Below are 20,872 nucleotides of genomic sequence, written 5' to 3'. Positions count from 1 at the left end.
CAATTCACTTGGGGAATATCTTGTTTCTTATTTTTAGTTGTATTATAACAAAGAAAGTTTAATTTTCGTTTGACAATATAAACTCCTTTTTTTATGCAAAATTTTATAAAAATGACTAAGGTAAGAAAGAAAATTACATTGAAAATCATTTTTAATTTTCTGTAAGATTATATTCTCATTATCAACCACTGTGTATGTTGAAGTTTCTAATTTCTTAAATAGGTAATATTGAACAGCAATGACTAAAATTGATTTTATATGTTTTCTAAATGTGTTCAATTTATAAATCTACAAAACAGCCAGTCACTTGAACTGGAGTGAAACAAACATATGATTTTAATTGAAAACGGATCAAAAGTAAATTTGCTTTTGAATATTCTAATATATTTGAAAAGTGTATTTGTTAATTATACTAATTACCCTTTCTTCAAGTTCTAATCTTCTTTCTAAATTTTCAAATTCTTCTAATAAAGGTGAATCAAATGTATTAGACGATCTTGTTATATCTTTTTTATTAATTGATAATTTGATTGGAGATTTTTGTTTTTTACTTTGACTTTCTACGTTCGTTGTTGGCACATTTATTAATATATTATTACTTTCAATTTGAAATTCTTTTTCTCTGTTTCTTATTCTGTTGCCTATTGATGTTTCTGGTGAAATTGTATCCTCTTCCTCATGTATGGTAGAACGATTAAATAAGTTTGTTGGGGCTGGTACTGGTTTTCCCAACAGTGGATCAAATTTTAATAATATAGAATCTTTACGTGTATCTCTGACTGTATTACTACCCCGCTTCGAAAGATATTCAAAATCGCAGGATTGAAATATCACTTAAATGAAAAATAAAAATTTTAAGTTATTATAAATGCCTCGAAAAATTAATTTTAACTATAGTTTTAGCATTATACAAGGGAGAGATATTAAATCTCCTATTAAAATAAATATTTCATGTCATAAAAAGTTTATAATTTTTACAAAAAACGATAATATGTTTTTATTTAATCTTCTAGTATATATAAAATATTCCCTCTATGCTAAAACAATCATACACAAGGCTATAAACATTTCTCTACATAGAAAATTTCATTTACATAGGTAGTTAAAATCAAAATGGAAAAGGAGCAGAAAACAAAACAGATTCTTGATATCATAATTATTTCTAACCAAAATATTTCATTACAAAAAAGTTCAAGGTTAATTAATTACATTGTATGAAATTTGCAAATCTAGACAACAACTTCAAGTATAATCGTGTAACCTAGTAATTTATTTATTAATATGAATTTTATACATATTTATATTTAAAATTAGTTTCAAAATAAGAATAGGTTTGTTTGTACACGTATCATTTTCAATTACATGTTTGTTTATCGATAAATTTATTTAAAAACTCTGAAACTTTATTCAACTTATATGTAGGTGGTGATGATTAAGTATGTTGAGAATAAGTAGGTACGTCATTTTCAAAGTAAAACTAGTTGGCAATATTTTATAATTAATAAAAAGTGGGTAATTATAAAGACGTCTTATTAAATACTTTATAGAAAATAAACAAATGTATATCAAGATAAACTTTAATATCTTCCAACCTACACTTTATGCGAGCAATAATTTTATTCTACTTTAATTATTAGTATAAGACGTTTTTGCAATCTAATTGGAAACTAATCAATATTTTGTTGAAATTGAAATACTTGTTAATGCACGTACATACATACATAAGTAGATACTTGTTTCAATAATATTTGCAGCACAATTTTGTCATCAAGAAAACTAAAAATTTTGACAAAAAATTAGAAAAAAAAAACTCACATAAATATACTTTTTTTCATTAATTAGTCACTTCAGTAATGAAGTTTTATTCTTTGCTGATATATATTTACATATACAATATAGATATGTATGTGTACACTAACAGCTATATCGCTTCCAATAGAAAAATATCATATTGTTGTTAAATAATTTTTTTTACAAATAATTGTGCGATAAGAACAAAGATTTATTAGAATGTTTCCGAAAAATATTTAATGAAGTTTCCCATTTTTTACTTACGTTTTTATTTTGTTGCACATTTAAAAGAACTCAAAAACTAAAACCTTGCAATTAAAAATTGCGTTTTTCTGTTATTAATTAGTTTAGAAAATATCCAATATACATATATTTATCTGTTAAGAAAGTTTCACTTTAACGATTTTTATAAAACTATCTAGTAATGGAAATTTATTTCTTCACAATATTTTTTGTCATTCTGTGTCTCTTTACAAAAAAAAAAAATACAAGAAAAACTATAGTACATGTTATTTCAATGGATTTTTTTACTGAAGAAATGACAACTAAGAATGACAGATAATCTTTAAATATGTGTTGGTTACATCTATATGAGCATAAACAACTATAAATCCATCTCTATCTAAAGCTACCAAACTAAATCTAAGGTTTTCTATCAGAACATGATATCTTTATTTTTGCCATTTCGGGTAAAACACCATTGAAAATATTTTTGTATTGTTTTTGTTTTACTAAAACATCAACTAATGAAAATATAGTGAAGATGGTTTAAAAAGTTAGTATTTTAAAATTTTGCTACTAAATATTACATAGTATTGAAATTTTAACATATTTTTCAAATATGTTAAAATTTTCAAATAAGATAAACACTTTTTTCAATTGCAATTAGTATCAATCAGGACTGTTCACTTATCTAGTTTTAAATTTTAAGTGTGTTTCACTTATGTGAAAGTAACCAATATGAACATTTAAATATGAAATGTAGAAATAAATATGTGCAGATATTTCATTTTCAACTTGAAGTGTCTAACATGAAATATCTATATTTGAATGCCTTCTTAGAAAATTTTTTGATCGCGAGAAGTGAATAATTGTTGATATTTAATTTTGTCAGAAAAATTTGCGGAACAATTGGTTAGTTATAATGTTCTTTAAGGATTTCTTTTTAAAACTACTGAAAAAATTAAATGTTTTCTCTTACATTAGAAAACGCTTAAAATTTTAAGTAATTTTGCATTCAGAACTTTTTTTTGTCAAAATTCTAGATATCATGTTCTCATAGAAAACCCTAGAAATATTAAAATATATTTATTGTATTTCATATTCTTATATGGCATAAAAAATGTTTATAATACATTGAAGAAACAAGTGAATAAATAAATATGTATATATGTATGTATATAAAACGAGCTTTAATGTTGTATTTATACTGATACGCGTAATATGTTTGTAACAGTATGTTTAAAAGAAAGGAAAAAATTAATGTTGGAGACGTTGGCATATTTATACACATATACAGCAATTTTATTGAACTGGAGATTAACGTTTTAATTTGTGGGTTATTCTGTAGAAAAACAATTTTATGCTTATGTTTAAATGTTATACAAGTAAGATATTGTTTAAAAATTTCTTTCATTTGAATTGTTTAAACCAGGGATGGGGAACCTTTTCTCTATATAAGGCCAAATTTTAGTCAATGCAAAGTCAATCAGGCCGCAAAGTTTAAAAAAAGTCCAAAGGTTATAAATTTTTGCTTTGTGTAGGTTGATGAAAACAAAATTATGTCAGAATATAAAAAATAACATAAAACAATTTAAAAAATGAGAATAATTTTTTTTTTGTTTTTTGTTTTTTATAATAATTTTAAGTTTGAGCTTCTTTTAAATTTTTGATTTTGATAGGATTCAAATATCAATATGTGTTTGTTTTCAAACAATAAATAAATTTTGAACTCAAACAAATGTGTGAAAGCATTTTTTTTAAAATTATTGAAAAAGTTTACTAGCATGGCATACAATTATTCTGAAAGAAGCCCGGACATAGGATTCAAATATTAATATGGGTTTGTTTTCAAACAAATATGTATGTAAATTTTGAATTCAAACGTTGTTAGAAATTTCATGGCTTTGAATTTTCCAATTTTTAGTTTTCAAATTTGAAAGTTTATGTGCACGGTTTATTTTTCTAAATGTTTGATTTGTTTTCGAAAATTTGGCAGCAAAATTTTAATTTTTAAGAAATATAAGAAATAAATTTTTTTAAGGACAAAGGCCACTAAAAAACAGTTAAAAGGCCGCAGGTTCCCCATGCCTGGTTTAAACTAATCTTTTTGTTGTCTGATTAAATCCTAAATGGTTATTAAAGCCATTAAAAAATTTATAAATAAATAAATTCATAAATAAATACATAAACCAAACTTTTAAAATCCCCTTCCCTCATACGGTATCAGAAACATTCAAAAGTTCAAGTTACAATATTTGACAAGTTAACAACAATTGAGAAGTTATTCACATACATATGTATAATTTGTCACAATATAGGTACATATACATATGTACATATGTATGTATATCTGACTGAAAAGCAACGACTGGAAAGTGTAGGGAAGCTACAGTGAAATGTAGGTTTCGTTAAGGGGAAATGTCTCAAAACTACTTTACAAATCTTATATCTGAAGCTCATAAAGTGTAAAGACGTCTGAAAACAGTCAGACCCCTGAGCTCATCGGCTAGAAAAATAAAATAATTCCTTCACAGATAAAATTAAATCTTAACTCATTTGTATATGTATATCAGAAAACTGTTGCTTAGATAAAACATTAAATATATCACCGAAAAATGCGCAATAAACATCATATATTCACAAACGAGCAGTTAATAATTTATCGAGCAGCAAGCAATGTCATTTACAGGAAAGAGGAAAGAGAAATAATACCACAAGATAATGAAGAAATATCTTACAATCATTTTCTGTTACAATCTCTGTAACTTCAAGAAATTTTCCTCCGAACTTATGTTTTTCACAATACAAATTATTTTCAAAACTATAAAAAGTGAAGTCAGATTAAAAATCTCAAATATGAAAAATGATTAAAAACAATAAAGAAGTTGAAAAAATATAAAATATATAATTTGTATTTGAGTTTTTTAAAGTAACATGTCGGCGGAGAAATGTAGTTAAAGCGAATTAATCCCTACTGGAATTTTAATTTTCATAGATACCTATCTATAAAAATTAGAATTCCGATAGCACGTAATAGTAATTTTGATTAAAAAATTAAATTAATTTATTTGTAAGCTCTTTACCAATATTTTTAAGTTCTTCACCCTAATGTGAAAACTCTACTTTAGAATTTTGTTAGTATGTATGAAAATAATTTCTTGCACTTAAGAAAACGTATTCTTATACCTGAATTTTTATTTGCAATGAGTTTTTCTAGGGACTATTTCCTATTTTTTCAATTTTCTTACGGATATTTTAAAAACATCTTTAAGATTTTATTTAAATCTACATTTAAAAATATCGACTGCATCTAAATTGTGTAATAATAAAAATTATTCCAATATTGGCATATAGTTTTATAACGATTTTCTTTTATTTTTAATTTTCCTTTTCTAATAAAACAATAATTTTTCGTAGAACAGCTGTATGAAGAATTTCAGAATTCTTGAGTTAATTGAAAGAAAATTAAAGTCAGAATAAGCGCAAGTCACCAACGATGAAAAATACAATTCTTGATTAGCGGAATACAATAAAAATTTTTCCCTGCGCTTTTAAGTGTATGATTTAACATTATGATAATTAAATCATACACTTAAAAGATGATTAAATATTTTGATAAAATTTTTAAATAAATAAGTTTAAAAAGACTTATGAAAACTAAATTTAAAAAAAAAATTGAATAAGTTGTGGCACACTTTTCAATATACCAAATTTTATGCTTAGACTTCACTTTACCGCATTTATCTTATCATGTTAATAATATTAAAATATTGAAAATAATATTAAATTTTTGTTCAAAGTTACCTTAAACCAAAAATTAATTAAAAAAAATATAAAAAAATAAAATAAAAATTCAAACAAAAACTCACAATCTACATTATTATCATTTCCAATGCTCTTAAATTCGTCCATATTCTTACATATTTCAAAATTTTGAGGTAGTATGCTAAACGGAGCGGTTTCAGTTTTTTCAATATTATCATTAATTTTTGTAAATATCTCTTGATTTTCATTTTCAAAACTTATATCTACATCCATATACTCAAAATCATTATTGCAATTGGGTATATTCGACAAATTTCGTTTTGCATTTACAATGTGTTCTGAATTATCATTTTTATCCGTTAGGTTACACCCATCTGGTAAATTCAAATTGCTAACTTGAACGCTATTGAATTTTAAATCGTTGTTTGCCTTTCCTAAATTCAAAGTAGAAGTAACACAATCAAATTTTTCATCTTGCACTTTGCAAAAATAGTTGTTGAAATTATTCTCCAAAGCAGACGGTGATGCATTATCTAATTTTTTTACAATTTCTTTATTAATATCGGGTTCATTTCTCATTTCATTTAAGGCTCTCTCCTTTGTTATATTTGTGAGTTTCGGGGACTCTTGTGTTCTGTCAAGTAGTAATTGTGAATTATTTTTTATGGCAACATTATGTGTTTTGTTCATCGCTTCGTCACAGACTTCAATTGTTACATCATTAGAGTAACTCGGTTGAATGTTTGCTGATACATTTTGAGTTATGTTCATAATTTCAATATCATTCAGGGAATCTCTTGAATTTGACGAAAAAGATCTATCAGGGGATAATTTTGAGTCATTTTCTATGACAATATCATGTGTTTTATCCGTTTTTTCGCTACAGACTGCAATTGTTGCATCATTAGAATAACTTGGTTGAACGCTTTCTGATACACTTTGAATTATGTTTAAATTTTCGACATCATTAAGACAGTTTCTACAATCTAATGAATTGGATAAATTATTTTCTTGTCCCGCAATATTAAGGGATTGAAAAGCTGACTTTATTTCAGAAGTAATATTCATAGTAGTTTCTTTTTCAGAAGTATCATCTTTTGATAAGGGAACTTCAATCACATTTAATTTAAATTGCTCATTTTGCGCGTTGGTTTGTTTTTCTATATTCTCATTCGTATGTTCGAAAATACAGATTTTATCCTGTTTTTTATATAAAAGAGTTTCTTCCTCCACAAGATTGGGGGTATTGTATTTAGAAGATTTTTTATCAACAATTGGTGCAGTGGAAGCTGCCTGTACTATTACTTGTGGAGTGGTATTCAATAAATCAAGTTGTGAATTTTCTAAATTTTCTTGCTCAATAGAATTAATTGATGAAACAATATCAGACCATTGCGCACTAATGTTTAGTTGGTGGTTAAAATTAGCTGACTCACTTGTTTTCCTATTTGTGTCATTTAGGGAGTCAGACATGCTATCAATATCAATAGATGAATTTGAGCTTTGTTTTTGTTTTATGTTTTGCTCGGTTGGTATATATTCCAAACTATCTTCAGGAGTCTTTTCATCCAAAATTTCGAAAACACTACCTTTTTCTGCATCATAATCAGTTTTCACTTCGCTACCTTTATTTAAATTTTTTGCATTTAAATCCTGATTATTGTTAATTGTATCAATCTCAGGCCGTTGAGATATTGCATCTTGTGCTTTACTTGTTATACTGCAATTTGGCTCTTCTTTTAAATTTTGATTTAAATCAATTTCAATATCATTTTGAGAAACATTTTGGACAATATTTACTTCAGAAAAAGTACTTGAATCGCTCTTACAATTTTCAACAAATTGCATATTCAATTTCAAATTGGTATCCAAATTGATTGGCTGTTCAGTTTCAATCTTATTAGTAGCATTAAAATCAGTTGTTGAATTATTTGCGCTTGCTGGAAACGATTCACATTCGGCAAATAATTCATCATCTGACGAGATATTACTTGGTGAAACGTTTGATTTGGTAATAGTCGCATTTAGAGTGTTTGGACTTTTTTCTTTAAAATTATGATTTAGAAAAATAATAATATAAATAATATTGAAACAAAATAAATCAAATAAAAAAAATTATGTGAACTATAAATTGACGACGGATTTAAGAAAGTAAATGCTTCTAGAAAACGTACCTGAATTATGAACATGTAAGGCATCTAAATGACTGGTTAATGACGAAATATTTAAAATATCGTTTCCTTGAGTATCTATAGCTAAAAGCATACATTAAATGTTAAACAAATCTTTTTTTCCAAAAAAAAAATTAAATTGACTCACTTATAGTTGGTAACGTATTTATAATATCTGGCAAAGTAGCTTCTGAAAATGTTCCGTTTGGCGATACCGAATCGGGTGTTGAAAACAAACCTAAGATTTAAAACGGTTTATTTTTGCTTTCTTCTTTCAAATACATTCTTGAAAAACGAAATTGATAAAACTTACTGGAAACGTCACCAAATCTTCTAGTTTCGATTGGATCGATATTTTCCTCAGATTCTTTTACTTTTGAAATATTTTTGTTTGATTGAAATTGAGTTTGTTTGTTAGCTATTGCAGAATTCTCCACCGGTTTTACATTGACTGTATCGCTAGCTGTTGCTGCTACACTAGCTGGTTGCTGCAAATTTCCACAGTAATGTTGATATGGATGATGATTATAATTATGGAACATGAAAATATTAGATATAGAATTTAAATTAATAATAATTTCTATTAAAACAAATATTATAGTTTGAAACATGACTTCAATTTCACATTTAAAATTTATATATTGCATAAGTTTATTGCAAAGACACGATATGTACATACATACATATGTAAACACGATAAATACAAGAAATTTTAATTTTTTTTTATGTAAAATATAGCAAAATTGTAATTATGACAGAAATAGTATACTTTTTAAAAACATATTCTGTTTATATTTTTTATATGTATTTCCTATTAAAATTTTTAGCCGAAATTAATTAAGAACTAATTACAAAATACAACATTAAGAATTAATGGATTACACATATGTAGGTATTATTATTCAGAAATAAAATCAGCATTTATAATATATTTGTTAACAGCTCCGTGCTTGATCTTTTGTGTTGATAAGAATTGGTAAATATTACAATAATTCAAAAAAGTCTATACTGTATAATAATATATGCTACAGATAAAAATTGTCTTTTTTTTATTGCCTTTGCATAGCTATAGTACATAAAAATTTATTCAAAAAATTTTTTTAATATACATATATACTAATTAGTATATTACAAATTATAAATTATAATTACATATACATATATACACACATATGCATCTTTTAAAAACTTCAATTCTTTGGAAAACATTTTTTTTTAACATTATACATATTTATAATTATAAAAATGAATTTTAATAATCAAATATGCTTCTAAGCATCATATAATAATTATTAAGTTATCAAAGTATTTATGATCAGGCTATTTATAAATCAAAAAAAATTAGAAAATACAAATTAAAATTAGACAAAAACTAATTTTTTTATTTTTTTTAAATTCAAATAAATTCAATTAAATTAAACAATAACTTTTTGATTTTCCATACCGACAAATCCATTTAAAAAAAAAATTATGTTTCTTAGTAGGGAAAAAGGGAAAACTATTATAAAAATGCACAAATTCAAAGGTTTTAATTATAATGACAATCTATGAAAATGTAGGGCAATTAAAAATAAAATTCAAGTGCATATTAACATATGTTTTAGCTGTTCGTTCATCGGTTCGTCATTTTGCTTTTAGCTTTCTGAGGAACTCTAATATTCTAGATAACTTTTTTCTTTATTACAAATTTAAAGTATTTGACATTTTTTGGCACGAGATAATGGATTAACGATGTACATACATATATAAAAATTTATTTTTAACATTAACATATGCACATTACAATTATGAATGAGTGAAAAAAGCAATTCTGTTTTTACGTTGGCTTCCAATAATGAATGCCAAAAATTATAAAAAAATTTTTTTATTTAAATTTTTAACACAATTCATAAAATATAAAAAATTTGAGAATATGTGTGTATGTGTAAATACATGTTTAAAATATATACATGTGTGCATAGATGTGCATTTACGTAACTATATTGCATGTGTTTGATGTTGTGTACATATGTTTATTTTTAAGCAAAAGTAAAATTAAAAATTTATAATCCATATGAATGTACATATGTATGTATGTATGTATGTCCGTTTTTTCTTTTTAATTTTTATATTTATAGGGCTTCCCACCTTGACATTTTCTTTTATCTTAATGTCGTCTAGTGGTGCTATTTTTTTGGAATTTAAAATATTTGTCGATGCACTTGATTTTTGTTCTTGCTGCTCTTTCAAAAGTTCTGTGTTTACAGTGGATATTGTATTTGGATTTAAATTTTCGTTTAATAGGAGAGACTTATTCGAGTTAATGTCAGTAAAAGAATTAATATCATATTTTGAAAATTTGGTGCCTAAAATTTCATATTGTTCCTTCTTTGCTACAGTAGTATCACATTTTTCATGCAAAATTTCAAGCGGTACTTCAACTTTATTATTTGTAATATTTAGAATTTCATCATTTAAACTGTCCGTTTTATTTGAAACGGATTGGTCTTTATTTTCATCAATCTTAGTTGCAAATATTTTATCTGCTGTTTTTGACTCGGCAACGTAATTCGTCAAGTTAATTATATTAGAACAGTTTTCTTGAATAAAAGGGTTATCATTATTATTTACTATGCTAGATTGATTCAATTCAGTTTCGTCTTTGATGACTAAGTCTGAATTTATTTCACATAATTCTGATTCTTGATTTGAATTTTTTAAATATTGTATAGCAGTGGCTATTGAAAATTCATCTAAAAGATCTTCTTGAGCTAGTAGTTCCAAAATTTCATTAAAGTTTTCAATGTCAGGTGGATCTTGTATTCCCATTTTTTTTTGGTTGAAATTATATAATTGATTTTCAACGGTATTATTTGTAAAATCTGGATCTATCTTTGCAATATTGTCAATATTTGGCCCCTGGATTAATGTTTCTTGCATTGCAGAAAATTCCTTCGGATTTGATTGAATGCTTTTCTTCGAGATTTTAGTACGATTTTCAGTCATTTCGATTTCTATTTCACTGTTTTTCTTTATATTGTCAGTTTTATCTGTTGATTTCTGATGAATCTTAATATTAGAATTAGGAAGGATATTTGTTTGTGTAATAACCGTTTTATTTACTTGTGAATCATTACTGGTAGACGGAATAATTTCCTCCGAAAATAAGCTTGCTGCGCTTAATGGATATACTCCTGATTCTTCTTTAGGGCTTCCTGAAAGTAAAATTTCCATTGCTTTGTGTTCAGCATTAATTCCATTTAAATTTAGCTTAGAGGATTCGTCTAATACAATTTTACTACCGTTTGAGTTGTAATTTATTTGTTCCTCACATGTACTTGCGTTGTTCGTAATGAAATTAATGTCCGGTAAATTTTGATTCACCTGCAATCCTTGATCGCGACCCTCACTTGAATGATTATTTGAATTTTTAATTGTCTCATCTTCAATTTGGTTACAATAGCTTTCCTCATTCGTTAATTCTGTTCCGTTACTTGGCGAGGAACGATTAATAAATTTCGATAAAAAAAAATCCATTACGTTTTCAAAGTTATTTTATGATATATTTTTTGTATTCCTTGTCTGTATTTTTTCATTTAAAATTAGAATTTAAACAAAATTCTACAAGTATAGCAGCGGAATTCGATCAATTAACCATGTATCTACATACATATATGTATGTATATTTATATGTACATACTGTATTTACATATATACTGTAATATTTGGAAAGCGTTCAACCGAAAAGCAACTTATTTTAAAAATACAATAAACAGCAAACGGGAACAAAAAGTTTTTTTTGTACTTTAATTAAATAAAAGATTTAAATAGTTCTTAAAAATTTACTGCGCGCTTCTCTTTCTCTTATTTCACCGGCGTTATACAAATGAGGTGTATTCGTAGAAATTTCTTAATAGAAATTAAAAATTCACAAAAAACAAGAAATATCGCAAGAGATGATTTTAATTTAAACTCACAAAATTTTGTGGAAAAATTTTATATTGAATAAGTAAAACAAATGATTATAAAAAAAGCCAACAATGATTGAATATATTGCGCACCACTAAATACATATTGGTATTGTTTGGGAGAGTGTTAATAAGAAAAAGAAAATAGAAAAGGAGAAAGATAATTGGGGAAAACTCTTTTTCTGCATCACTCAATCAGTTTTTCTTTTTGTGATTTTGTGTGTATGGGAAAAGTTTTGATTTTAAGCGAAGTGACGATTAGGGTGAGAAATTTCAGATATAAAAATAAAGTGAAAATATACAACAAAAGGAATGAAAACATTTCAAATGTTTTTCGATAAGAGAAAATTTGAATAATAAAAAAAATGAACACACAAACAAATTTTCGCTGAATAATTTAATTACGTATAATATGTTTGAATTTTCTTTCTTAAAAATACAATTGTATACACCGTATACATATTGTGTGAATATATACATATATTTTATTTTTACTGTTTTTTAGGATTAAATAATATAGAATTTTGAAAAACAATGTGAATAAACATCAACGTGATGAGTTCGTTACAATAATTAAGTACATTAATATGTTTTTTTTATTCGAAACCTCATCATGGAAGTGCTATGAAAGATTTTGTCATTAATGGTTTCAATAGTCTAAACAACTGTTGCGCCGCAATTAAAATTCCAGGATTAGGTGTTTAGAAAATAAATTGAAATGAAAAATTTCTTTTAACGATAAAAAATAGCGAAAATACAAGTTTTACTAATATAATACAATTGCCATATTTCTTGACGTAGTCCTAACATTTCACAAGGTGTGGCATGCAGGCGTTGTAGACAAACTTGGCACCAGTGAATCTTTTAAAATTATACCTGTCTAACGGAGTATTTAGAGTTAGACGAATATTCAAATCTGTACAACATCGAAGTGGGAATTCCACAGGATAGTGTCCTGGGCCCCATCCTTTCCAGGAAGTGACATTCCGTCCAGGAAGTGACCATTGTATACATGCCTGAGGATGTGGTAGTGGCCACCTTTGCTGACGATACGGGATTGTTAACAACCGCTTCCGATCCAAATAAAGCAACAAAAAATCGGACGAAAAAATGGAACATTAAACTAAACGAGATGATGATGGAAATAACTTTACAAATAAACATATAAACCAACACGTACCTGTCTACATAAACGGCACAATTGTCCCATTCCAGACAACCGTGAAGTATCTAGGGATGACTCTAGACACAAAACTAAGGTGGAAAGAGCACGTCAAAATAAAAAAAGCCGAGCTGAATCTGGAGTGCAGTAAACTTTATTGGCTATTGGGCATGCGCCAAGCAGACGCATATTCAGAAAATACAACGCTTCTAAAACAACGCTTTTGAGAAACATAGTCAACGCACCTTGGTACGTTCGTAACTTCGACCTTTACAGAGATCTAAAAATGAATTTTGTCAAAGATTAAATTGAAATTGTGGCCAACAAGCATAACAACGGATTATGAAATCACGTCAACGCTGAAGTCAAACGGCTTTTTTACGAGTCTCATGACACAAGAAGTTTACCAACTTCTGATAGCTGGCACGTTGCCACATACGGGCACGCCTGATGCACCAGATTCAATTCGGGGGGACCACTGGGTTATCTAAAGTTTACATTACGTAGTTTATAAAATCAACAGAATAATACTAAAGGTTGATCCTTTAAGACCAGTTTTAGTATAAATTATAAAAAAAAACAATTAACACCATTGTGTTTCTGGTTCTAAAAGTATAAACATTTTTCATATGGTATTTTTATAACTTGAAAATAAAGTTTGATTTTCCTGATATACAAAGATGATTTTTATTGTATATTTCATCCTGTATTTATATAATGCAACACTTACTATCAAGACATAATATTTGTGCAAACAAAATACTAAAAAAATATTTTAAATGAATTTGAAATATTTTAGTTAACAATATGTGCACATTAACAATTACGAGTATACTTAGGAATTTCCTTAAATATACTTTGATGTTAAATTGCTTTTAAAACTATGTAATAGTACAATCTAATTAATAAAATATCTAAAATTATTAAAATATCTAAAAAAATTACAAAAAAGCCAAATTAGCACATTTTCAATTTCCACTTACTAATTCCATTTTGCGAATTTCTTATGTAAACTTTTATTTTTGCTACGGATATTCGAGATACATTATTAATTGTTTACGAAAAAACCGTGACCAATTTTTGTGATACTTCATCACTTCACTTTTTTTTCAATTTTCGAGTACATGCAAAATATCTAGTAATTTTTAATTATTTTCCGTTTCCTTTCAAGATTCTTTTCTACAAAGTAATTTTGAATAACATTATAATAGTGGTGCATTAATTTGAATTCATTCACTAATAGCAGAGACTATTTTATAGACTTAAAAATTTATACAAAAAAAAAATTATATCCTTTTCAGCTTGTTAAATTCTACTTTTCAGTTTTTTTTTAAATATACTGAAAATTACAAAATATATGAGAATACTCAAGTAGTTACAAAAACCAAATATTAAAATTATAATTTCTGACGTGAACCAATATTCTTTAAAAAAAAACTGAAAAATAGAAATTTCCCTTAAAAACTTAATATGGAAAATTTTATGGAAAATACAAATACAAATATTTTTGTTAGAAATACACATCACCACATACTTATAAATATATGTAGATATAACTCAAAAATTTTCCAAACATTGAAAATGTTTTAAAATCTTGAAACCATATTATTCAGTTCATACTTCATATTATTTGATTTTCAACATTTTTTTTTAAAAGGACACTAAAGGGTTTGTAAAGTAGCTAGTTTGCAAGTGAGAACACTGCTTTTAAAAAAACTAGAGGCTTTACTATAATACTCGAATTCAAGGGTTGATTGCGTCATTTATTGTTAGCTTTCATTCATAGAAATTTGAAAAAACTTGAAGTTTCGGAAATATATGCTGCCAAAAAAGCGACTTTTACAAATTTGGAGAGGCGAAAACTTGCGAGGGGGTGAAGTTGGGAAATTTTTTTTATTAGTATCTGAAAGCTAGAAAAGTTTCAGACTTCTACAGCCCATTTCAGAGAAGAAATCCAATATCAAAAACTTGAAAACGAATGGCCTTTAGGTAACGGTTACTTTTAGCAGACATTTCTTTTAAATAATCGGTTATGCTGCGCCGCTGTAAAAAATACCAGCCGCAACTTTTTTTCATTTGAATTTTTATGGTTTCTTTAAAATGGCTCTTTGAGAGGTTATAACTTTTAGAGGAAAAGAAGAGAAAACTAAAACTTTTCTTCTACAAAAGTAAGTTTCTAGTAAAGATCCATTGATATATTATGAAATTTCAACTTTCTATCTTCAAGTGTGTAGAAGTTTTGCAAATAGGTCCGCGGAGGTATGGACGGACAGAGGGAAACTATAAACACTTGTTTTCAGAATTTTTGAAGAGTCTTAAAAAAATTAAATGAAAGACGAAATAATCAACATCATTAGCATCAAATTTATCAAGATCATTTTTAAAATATTTAAATATCTTTTAAAGTCCTCAAAATTATAAAATTTCAATTTTTTTAAATTTTTTTTAACGTTTTGTTTTTATTGTTTTTGTGTTTATTTTGTGCTTAAAAGAAAAAACAGTCCCTTTTTATACCCTGCACTTCGTGAAGGGTATATTAACTTTGGTATGGAGTTTGTAACTACTTGAAGGAGTCATCTGCGGTATGGACATATATATATATTCTTGCTCAGCGTAAAATTCTGCGTCGATTTAGACATGTCCGTCTGTCCGTCCGTCCGTCCGTCCGTCCGTTCGCACGATAACTCAAAAACGAATAATGCAATCGACACCAAACTTTCACAAGTTTTTTCTTTTGTGCCAAGGACGAGCCCTATTGTTATTGGACTAATTCGGACAACGGGTTCGGGTAGCTGCCATACAACTCAAAGAGTTTATTTTGAATATTTCAAAAACTAATAAAGCTGTAAATATAAAACTTTGTACACATGTGTCCAATTATATTCTACACATGCTCTAAAAATTATAATGGGATAGCTGCACCGGTTCGGGTGGCTGCCATACAACTCCAACAGCAAATTTTTTATATTCGGCAAAATAATAAAGTCCGATTCATGAAACTTGGCAGTCATGTGTCCAATTATAGGTCAAATATACTTCTGAAGTTTTAGAGGAATTGCTTTACAGGTTACCTGCCATACAACTCCAGAAGCTAATTTTAAATATTTGGAAAAATAATAAAGTCAGATTCATGAAACTTGGCAGTTGGATGTCCGATTATAGATCAGATATATTTGTGAAGTTTTAGAGGAATTGCTAGACAGGTTCGGGTACCTGCCATACAACTCCAGAAGCTAATTTTAAATATTTGGAGAAATAATAAAGTCAGATTGATGAAACTTGGCAGTTGTGTGTCCAATTATAGGTCAGACATATTTCTAAAGTTTTAATGGGATTGCTTGACAGGTTCGAGTAGCTCCCATACAAGTCTTAAAGCTTATTCTTAATATTTGGAAAAATAATAAAGTCAGATCCATGAAACTTGGCAGTTGTGTGTCCGATTATAGATCATATATATTTGTGAAGTTTTAGTGGAATTGCTTGACAGGTTCGGGGACTTGCCAAACAACTCCAAAAGCATATTTTAAATATTTGGAAAAATAATAAAGTCAGATTCATGATACTTGGCAGTTGTGTGTCCGATTGTAGATCAGATATATTTGTGAAGTTTTGATGGAATTGTTTGACAGGTTCAGGTACTTGCCATACAACTCCAAAAGCTAATTTTAAATATTTGGAAAAATTATAAAGTCAGATTTATGAAACTTGGCAGTCGAATGTCCAATTATAGGTCAGACATATCCGTGAAGTTTCTATAGAATGACTTCACAGGTTCGAGTAATTGCTACACAATAACGAAAGGTGCAGGGTATTATTCAATCGGTTTATACCGACTGAAACGTTTTTACTTGTTAATTCTCGGTTTCGGAAAAATTTGATTTCAGTGTACGTAGCGACATCTTACAAAAATGTTTCAATTCAATATCTCTTCCTTATTTCTGCTAATAGTCGATTATTAGATAATACTCGTATCTGTTTTGTCGTTCGCATTTGGAGAAAAGTTCTTATTAAATATGAATCTCTTACAACATATGAATATAAAAAGTGCATTTCGAAAAACAAGACGTAATTATTCACAAAAAAAAAAAAACAAAAGAAAAGAAATTATAAATCTTCATTACATGGTGTGAGGTTATTCCTCTATTTTTAATAAGAGATCGACAAAAAAAAAAGCAAAAAAAAACAACAAAAACAGAAAAATAAAAGAAAAACGATTTTTTCATTTTCTTCGATCGCTCCAAAATAACAATAAATTGTATTTTTTTTGGATATCTTAATGCCAGGAATTTAAGTTCACATTGTGTTCACTCGTTCAACATATTTTAAAAAAACTTGTAATTGCGAAACCAAAATTAAACTACGAAGAAATTGCATTATAAGTAATTACAAAAATCGTTTTCTTCATATTAAAAGTTCGAAATTCAAAAATTAAAAAAGAAGAACACAGCGTCAATACATCAAATCCTTTATAATCTACTATAAAATTATCTATAAAATTTAAATTACTTGAATGTTTCGCACATGGAAACATCAAAAAATCAATGTTTACAATATAATATAATATAGGAACAAAGATATTAAAAAAAAACGTTTAACATAAAGTTTTTAAATCTTCCCAATCAAATAGTAGAGGTTACGCTTTTCTACATAAAAGCTGAGTTGTTCTTTATTATTAATTTAAATTACTGGAAAAAAAACTCAAATTGTTTTCATATTTTTAGAATACATTGGATCTATTTGATTGGGCATTTTTATATATCGATTTGCGTTGTTTCTTAATTACTCAATCAGAATTTTTTTACGAGAAATCCAATTTACCGAGACGCAGTAAGCGTTTTTATAAATCTAAGTCATTTTACATTTAATAAATCAAAAATCAATAATGTCAAACGAAAATGCTTTTTAAACAAAAATTACTAATAATAAATTCACACCTTTGAATTCGGGGGAGTGTTTCCCATATTTTTTATGCTTGTCTCTACTTTTACTGGTCTTTACAGTTTTTGTATTATTATTAAATTAGAAAATATTGTTAAAAAGATGAGGAAAACTTTTTTTAATATTTTAAAAAATGTTTCATATCAATTATCAACTGTTTTATTTGGTTTCTAAAATTTTCGCGTTTTTTTTATCTGCATATTCGAATGAAATTTTTATTTAATAATAAACGTTTTGTAAAAGAAATTTTCACCTTACTGAGTCACAATTAAATATTTATCTAGTGACTGAAAAACGAGAAAATATTTTGCTTTTTTTTGCAAAAAATTTTCATTATGGTCAAAAATAAAAATATAATCATATTAAGAGAAGAAAAAAATAAAAATAAAAATGAATATCACGTTGACTGCCTGCTCTCGATGTTATTATTAATATATGTACATATGTATATTTGTGCGCATGTATGTCAAGTATATTTCTAGAAATCTATACTTATGTATTCATAAAAATATAATTTCAATTTTCTGTTTTGAAATGGCACGATCAATAAAAAAAAAATATTTGGAAAAAATAGAAAAAGAGGATGATATGAAAACATATTGTAAAATAAGAGAAATAAGAGAAAAGTATAAAAGCAAAAAAAAAAAAAACAAAACATAAAATTCGCTATCATTAAATTTTATAATAATATTATGTAGAAAATTGTAGCTATAAGTATACATACATATATACATATGAATATGTTTATTTGCAGTCAAATACATACATTTTGTTATATTTATGTTAATAAAATTGTTCTATTTTCATAAATATAACCATTTAATTACAAATAGTCGAAATGTAGATAATTATTGTGGAAGAGAACATTTTTTTTATACAGTAATGCAATTTAAATATATTATTCAATATGCAATCAAATATATTATAATATAAGTATATTATTAATATGTAATAACGTACTTTATTGATTGTGTAGTTTAGTAGAATTACGAAAATGGTTAGAATAAAATTTTGTTCTATTTTAACTGAATTTCAATTGTAACAGAAAACAAAAAACAAACTATAATTAATTTTTATTCAATTATGACCAAATGTATAATTAAAATCAGAATTTCACGATAAAAAAAGTAAAATATAAAGATTAAGTAGGTAGGTACCTACGTAAGTATGTATATACCTATATATAAAAAAAAAGCAATTTGAATACTTTTCATTGTCAATCAAATAGATGCAGTAAATGAAAATTAAAATCAAAACCAGAAATCATTTCCAATTTTAGAGAAATATTTAGCAGTATTTCTCATCATTAATGAGCTTATATTAAACAGAAACTGAAATCGTTTTATATCACAGCATAATAGATTTATAGAATAAAGTGTATTTATTATTAGCATCGAACTGGGTAAGACCCATGTAAGACCTATTAAAATGTTTTTCTCTTCTTAGGCCAATTAGAATTCATCATTCAGCTATTTTATTTTCCTATTAAATAATTGCCTCCTATTCTCCTAAAGTGAACATAAATATTTCTTTGACTGCTACATCATATAAGTACAAAAGGAATAATTTAAAGTGTAAAAAGTATTTGTGCTGCTACAAGTTTTGGAGGCAAAATTGCTCTTGTAACATATTAAGTCTTGCAATAAACATAATATAAATTAAACACAGGAACTGCTTCTTTTGTAATTTTTAATTTAAATATGTGTATGTACATGCATTTGATGTATTATGTATGTGCATTAAGATTATATATGTGCATTCAATGTTTCATTTCAAACGTAAGAAATTATAGAAATTAACAAATATAATTGAACAGCAAAACAATTGATTTAAACAGCAAAAAGTTCTATAGTATGTACGTAATCTTTTATACAAATTTAAAAACATCAAGTTTCCAAACAGATACTCGTATATTTTTATATATACTTGTATTTTTTTTATATACATAACAATAAGTTAGTAAAAAAAGGATATTATTCGAAATGTCATAAAAGTAACATAGTTACCTACATACATAACATGTTTCATAGAATATCAAATTTTTTTAATATCGTTTTCAAATTGCCATGCTATATTCAAACTAGATACTGAAGCAAGTAGGGACACCTAGATATGTAAATAAAACAAAGTTGAATTCTTTTAGGTGTCAACCTTGAAGTTCACACAAGACCCTATTATATGCACATCTTTATGTTTAGAATTCATACGTATTTTAAAAGCCTTTGCTAACATTTAGTTCAGTTCCAAGTTTTAAGATTCTTTATGAAAAAAAACGAATCAATAAGGAATTATTTCAATTTTCAAAAAGTAAAAACAAGTAAAGGAAGCAGGTACCTGTTATGTGTGTGTACATACATACATACATATGTACGTATTCAATTCACTTTAATTTTTTCTTAAGTTTGATTTGAAACAATTATACATACCAATTTTCAATTTCTCATGTACACCAGTTTTAATATAAAATTATTTTATTTATAAATTGTCAAATACATTTAGTTTGACTTTATGTGCCAGACGTGTTTATTTAACATTTTTTGCTAACCTGACGAAATACACTTTTTTCTTATTGCAAAAAGCAGAGCGCATATGCCGTAAATATGAAGTTTCATTTTGACAAATATATATATCTCTAGTTCAAATTAATTTGTTATATATTTTATAACGAACATTAATTAGTCTAATTTTTAAATATGATTGATTTGCAAAAATAAAAAACTCACAATTACGTTTTCGTGTTTTTCCTGTAAAACTAGACGCCCAGTAGTTTTCTCCATAATATAGTTATTAGAAAAGGAATATATGCTTAACCGTTTTAAATAAATAATTCTTATTTATTGCTCTATTTTTGCTGTATACTTTTTGAAAATTTATTC

The 20,872-nt window shown here is 26.4% G+C and overlaps 1 protein-coding gene across 9 annotated transcripts in view; it reads right to left on the bottom strand.

Annotated features, from left to right (window-relative positions):
* LOC129609861 (transforming acidic coiled-coil-containing protein 1) overlaps window positions 1-20,872 on the bottom strand; it is a 23,889-nt gene extending 3,017 nt beyond the window's left edge. The window contains exons 1-7 of one of the 9 annotated variants that reach the window (XM_055522002.1): window positions 11,231-11,906; window positions 10,077-11,143; window positions 8,263-8,437; window positions 8,098-8,187; window positions 7,953-8,033; window positions 5,883-7,823; window positions 421-833 (exon numbers count right to left, since the gene is read on the bottom strand). In XM_055522002.1, coding sequence (XP_055377977.1) covers window positions 421-833; window positions 5,883-7,823; window positions 7,953-8,033; window positions 8,098-8,187; window positions 8,263-8,437; window positions 10,077-11,143; window positions 11,231-11,465 — 4,002 coding nt within the window. In that variant the 5' untranslated portion in view covers window positions 11,466-11,906. The other 8 variants (XM_055522004.1, XM_055522006.1, XM_055522007.1 and 5 more) reach the window with 8 other exon arrangements.

Source organism: Condylostylus longicornis, unplaced genomic scaffold, assembly GCF_029603195.1.
Source record: "Condylostylus longicornis isolate FDR11 unplaced genomic scaffold, ASM2960319v2 ptg000040l, whole genome shotgun sequence".
Lineage (NCBI taxonomy): Eukaryota > Metazoa > Arthropoda > Insecta > Diptera > Dolichopodidae > Condylostylus > Condylostylus longicornis.
The sequence above is the reverse complement of the archived record's forward strand: the minus strand, read 5'-3'. Positions and strand labels throughout refer to the sequence as shown.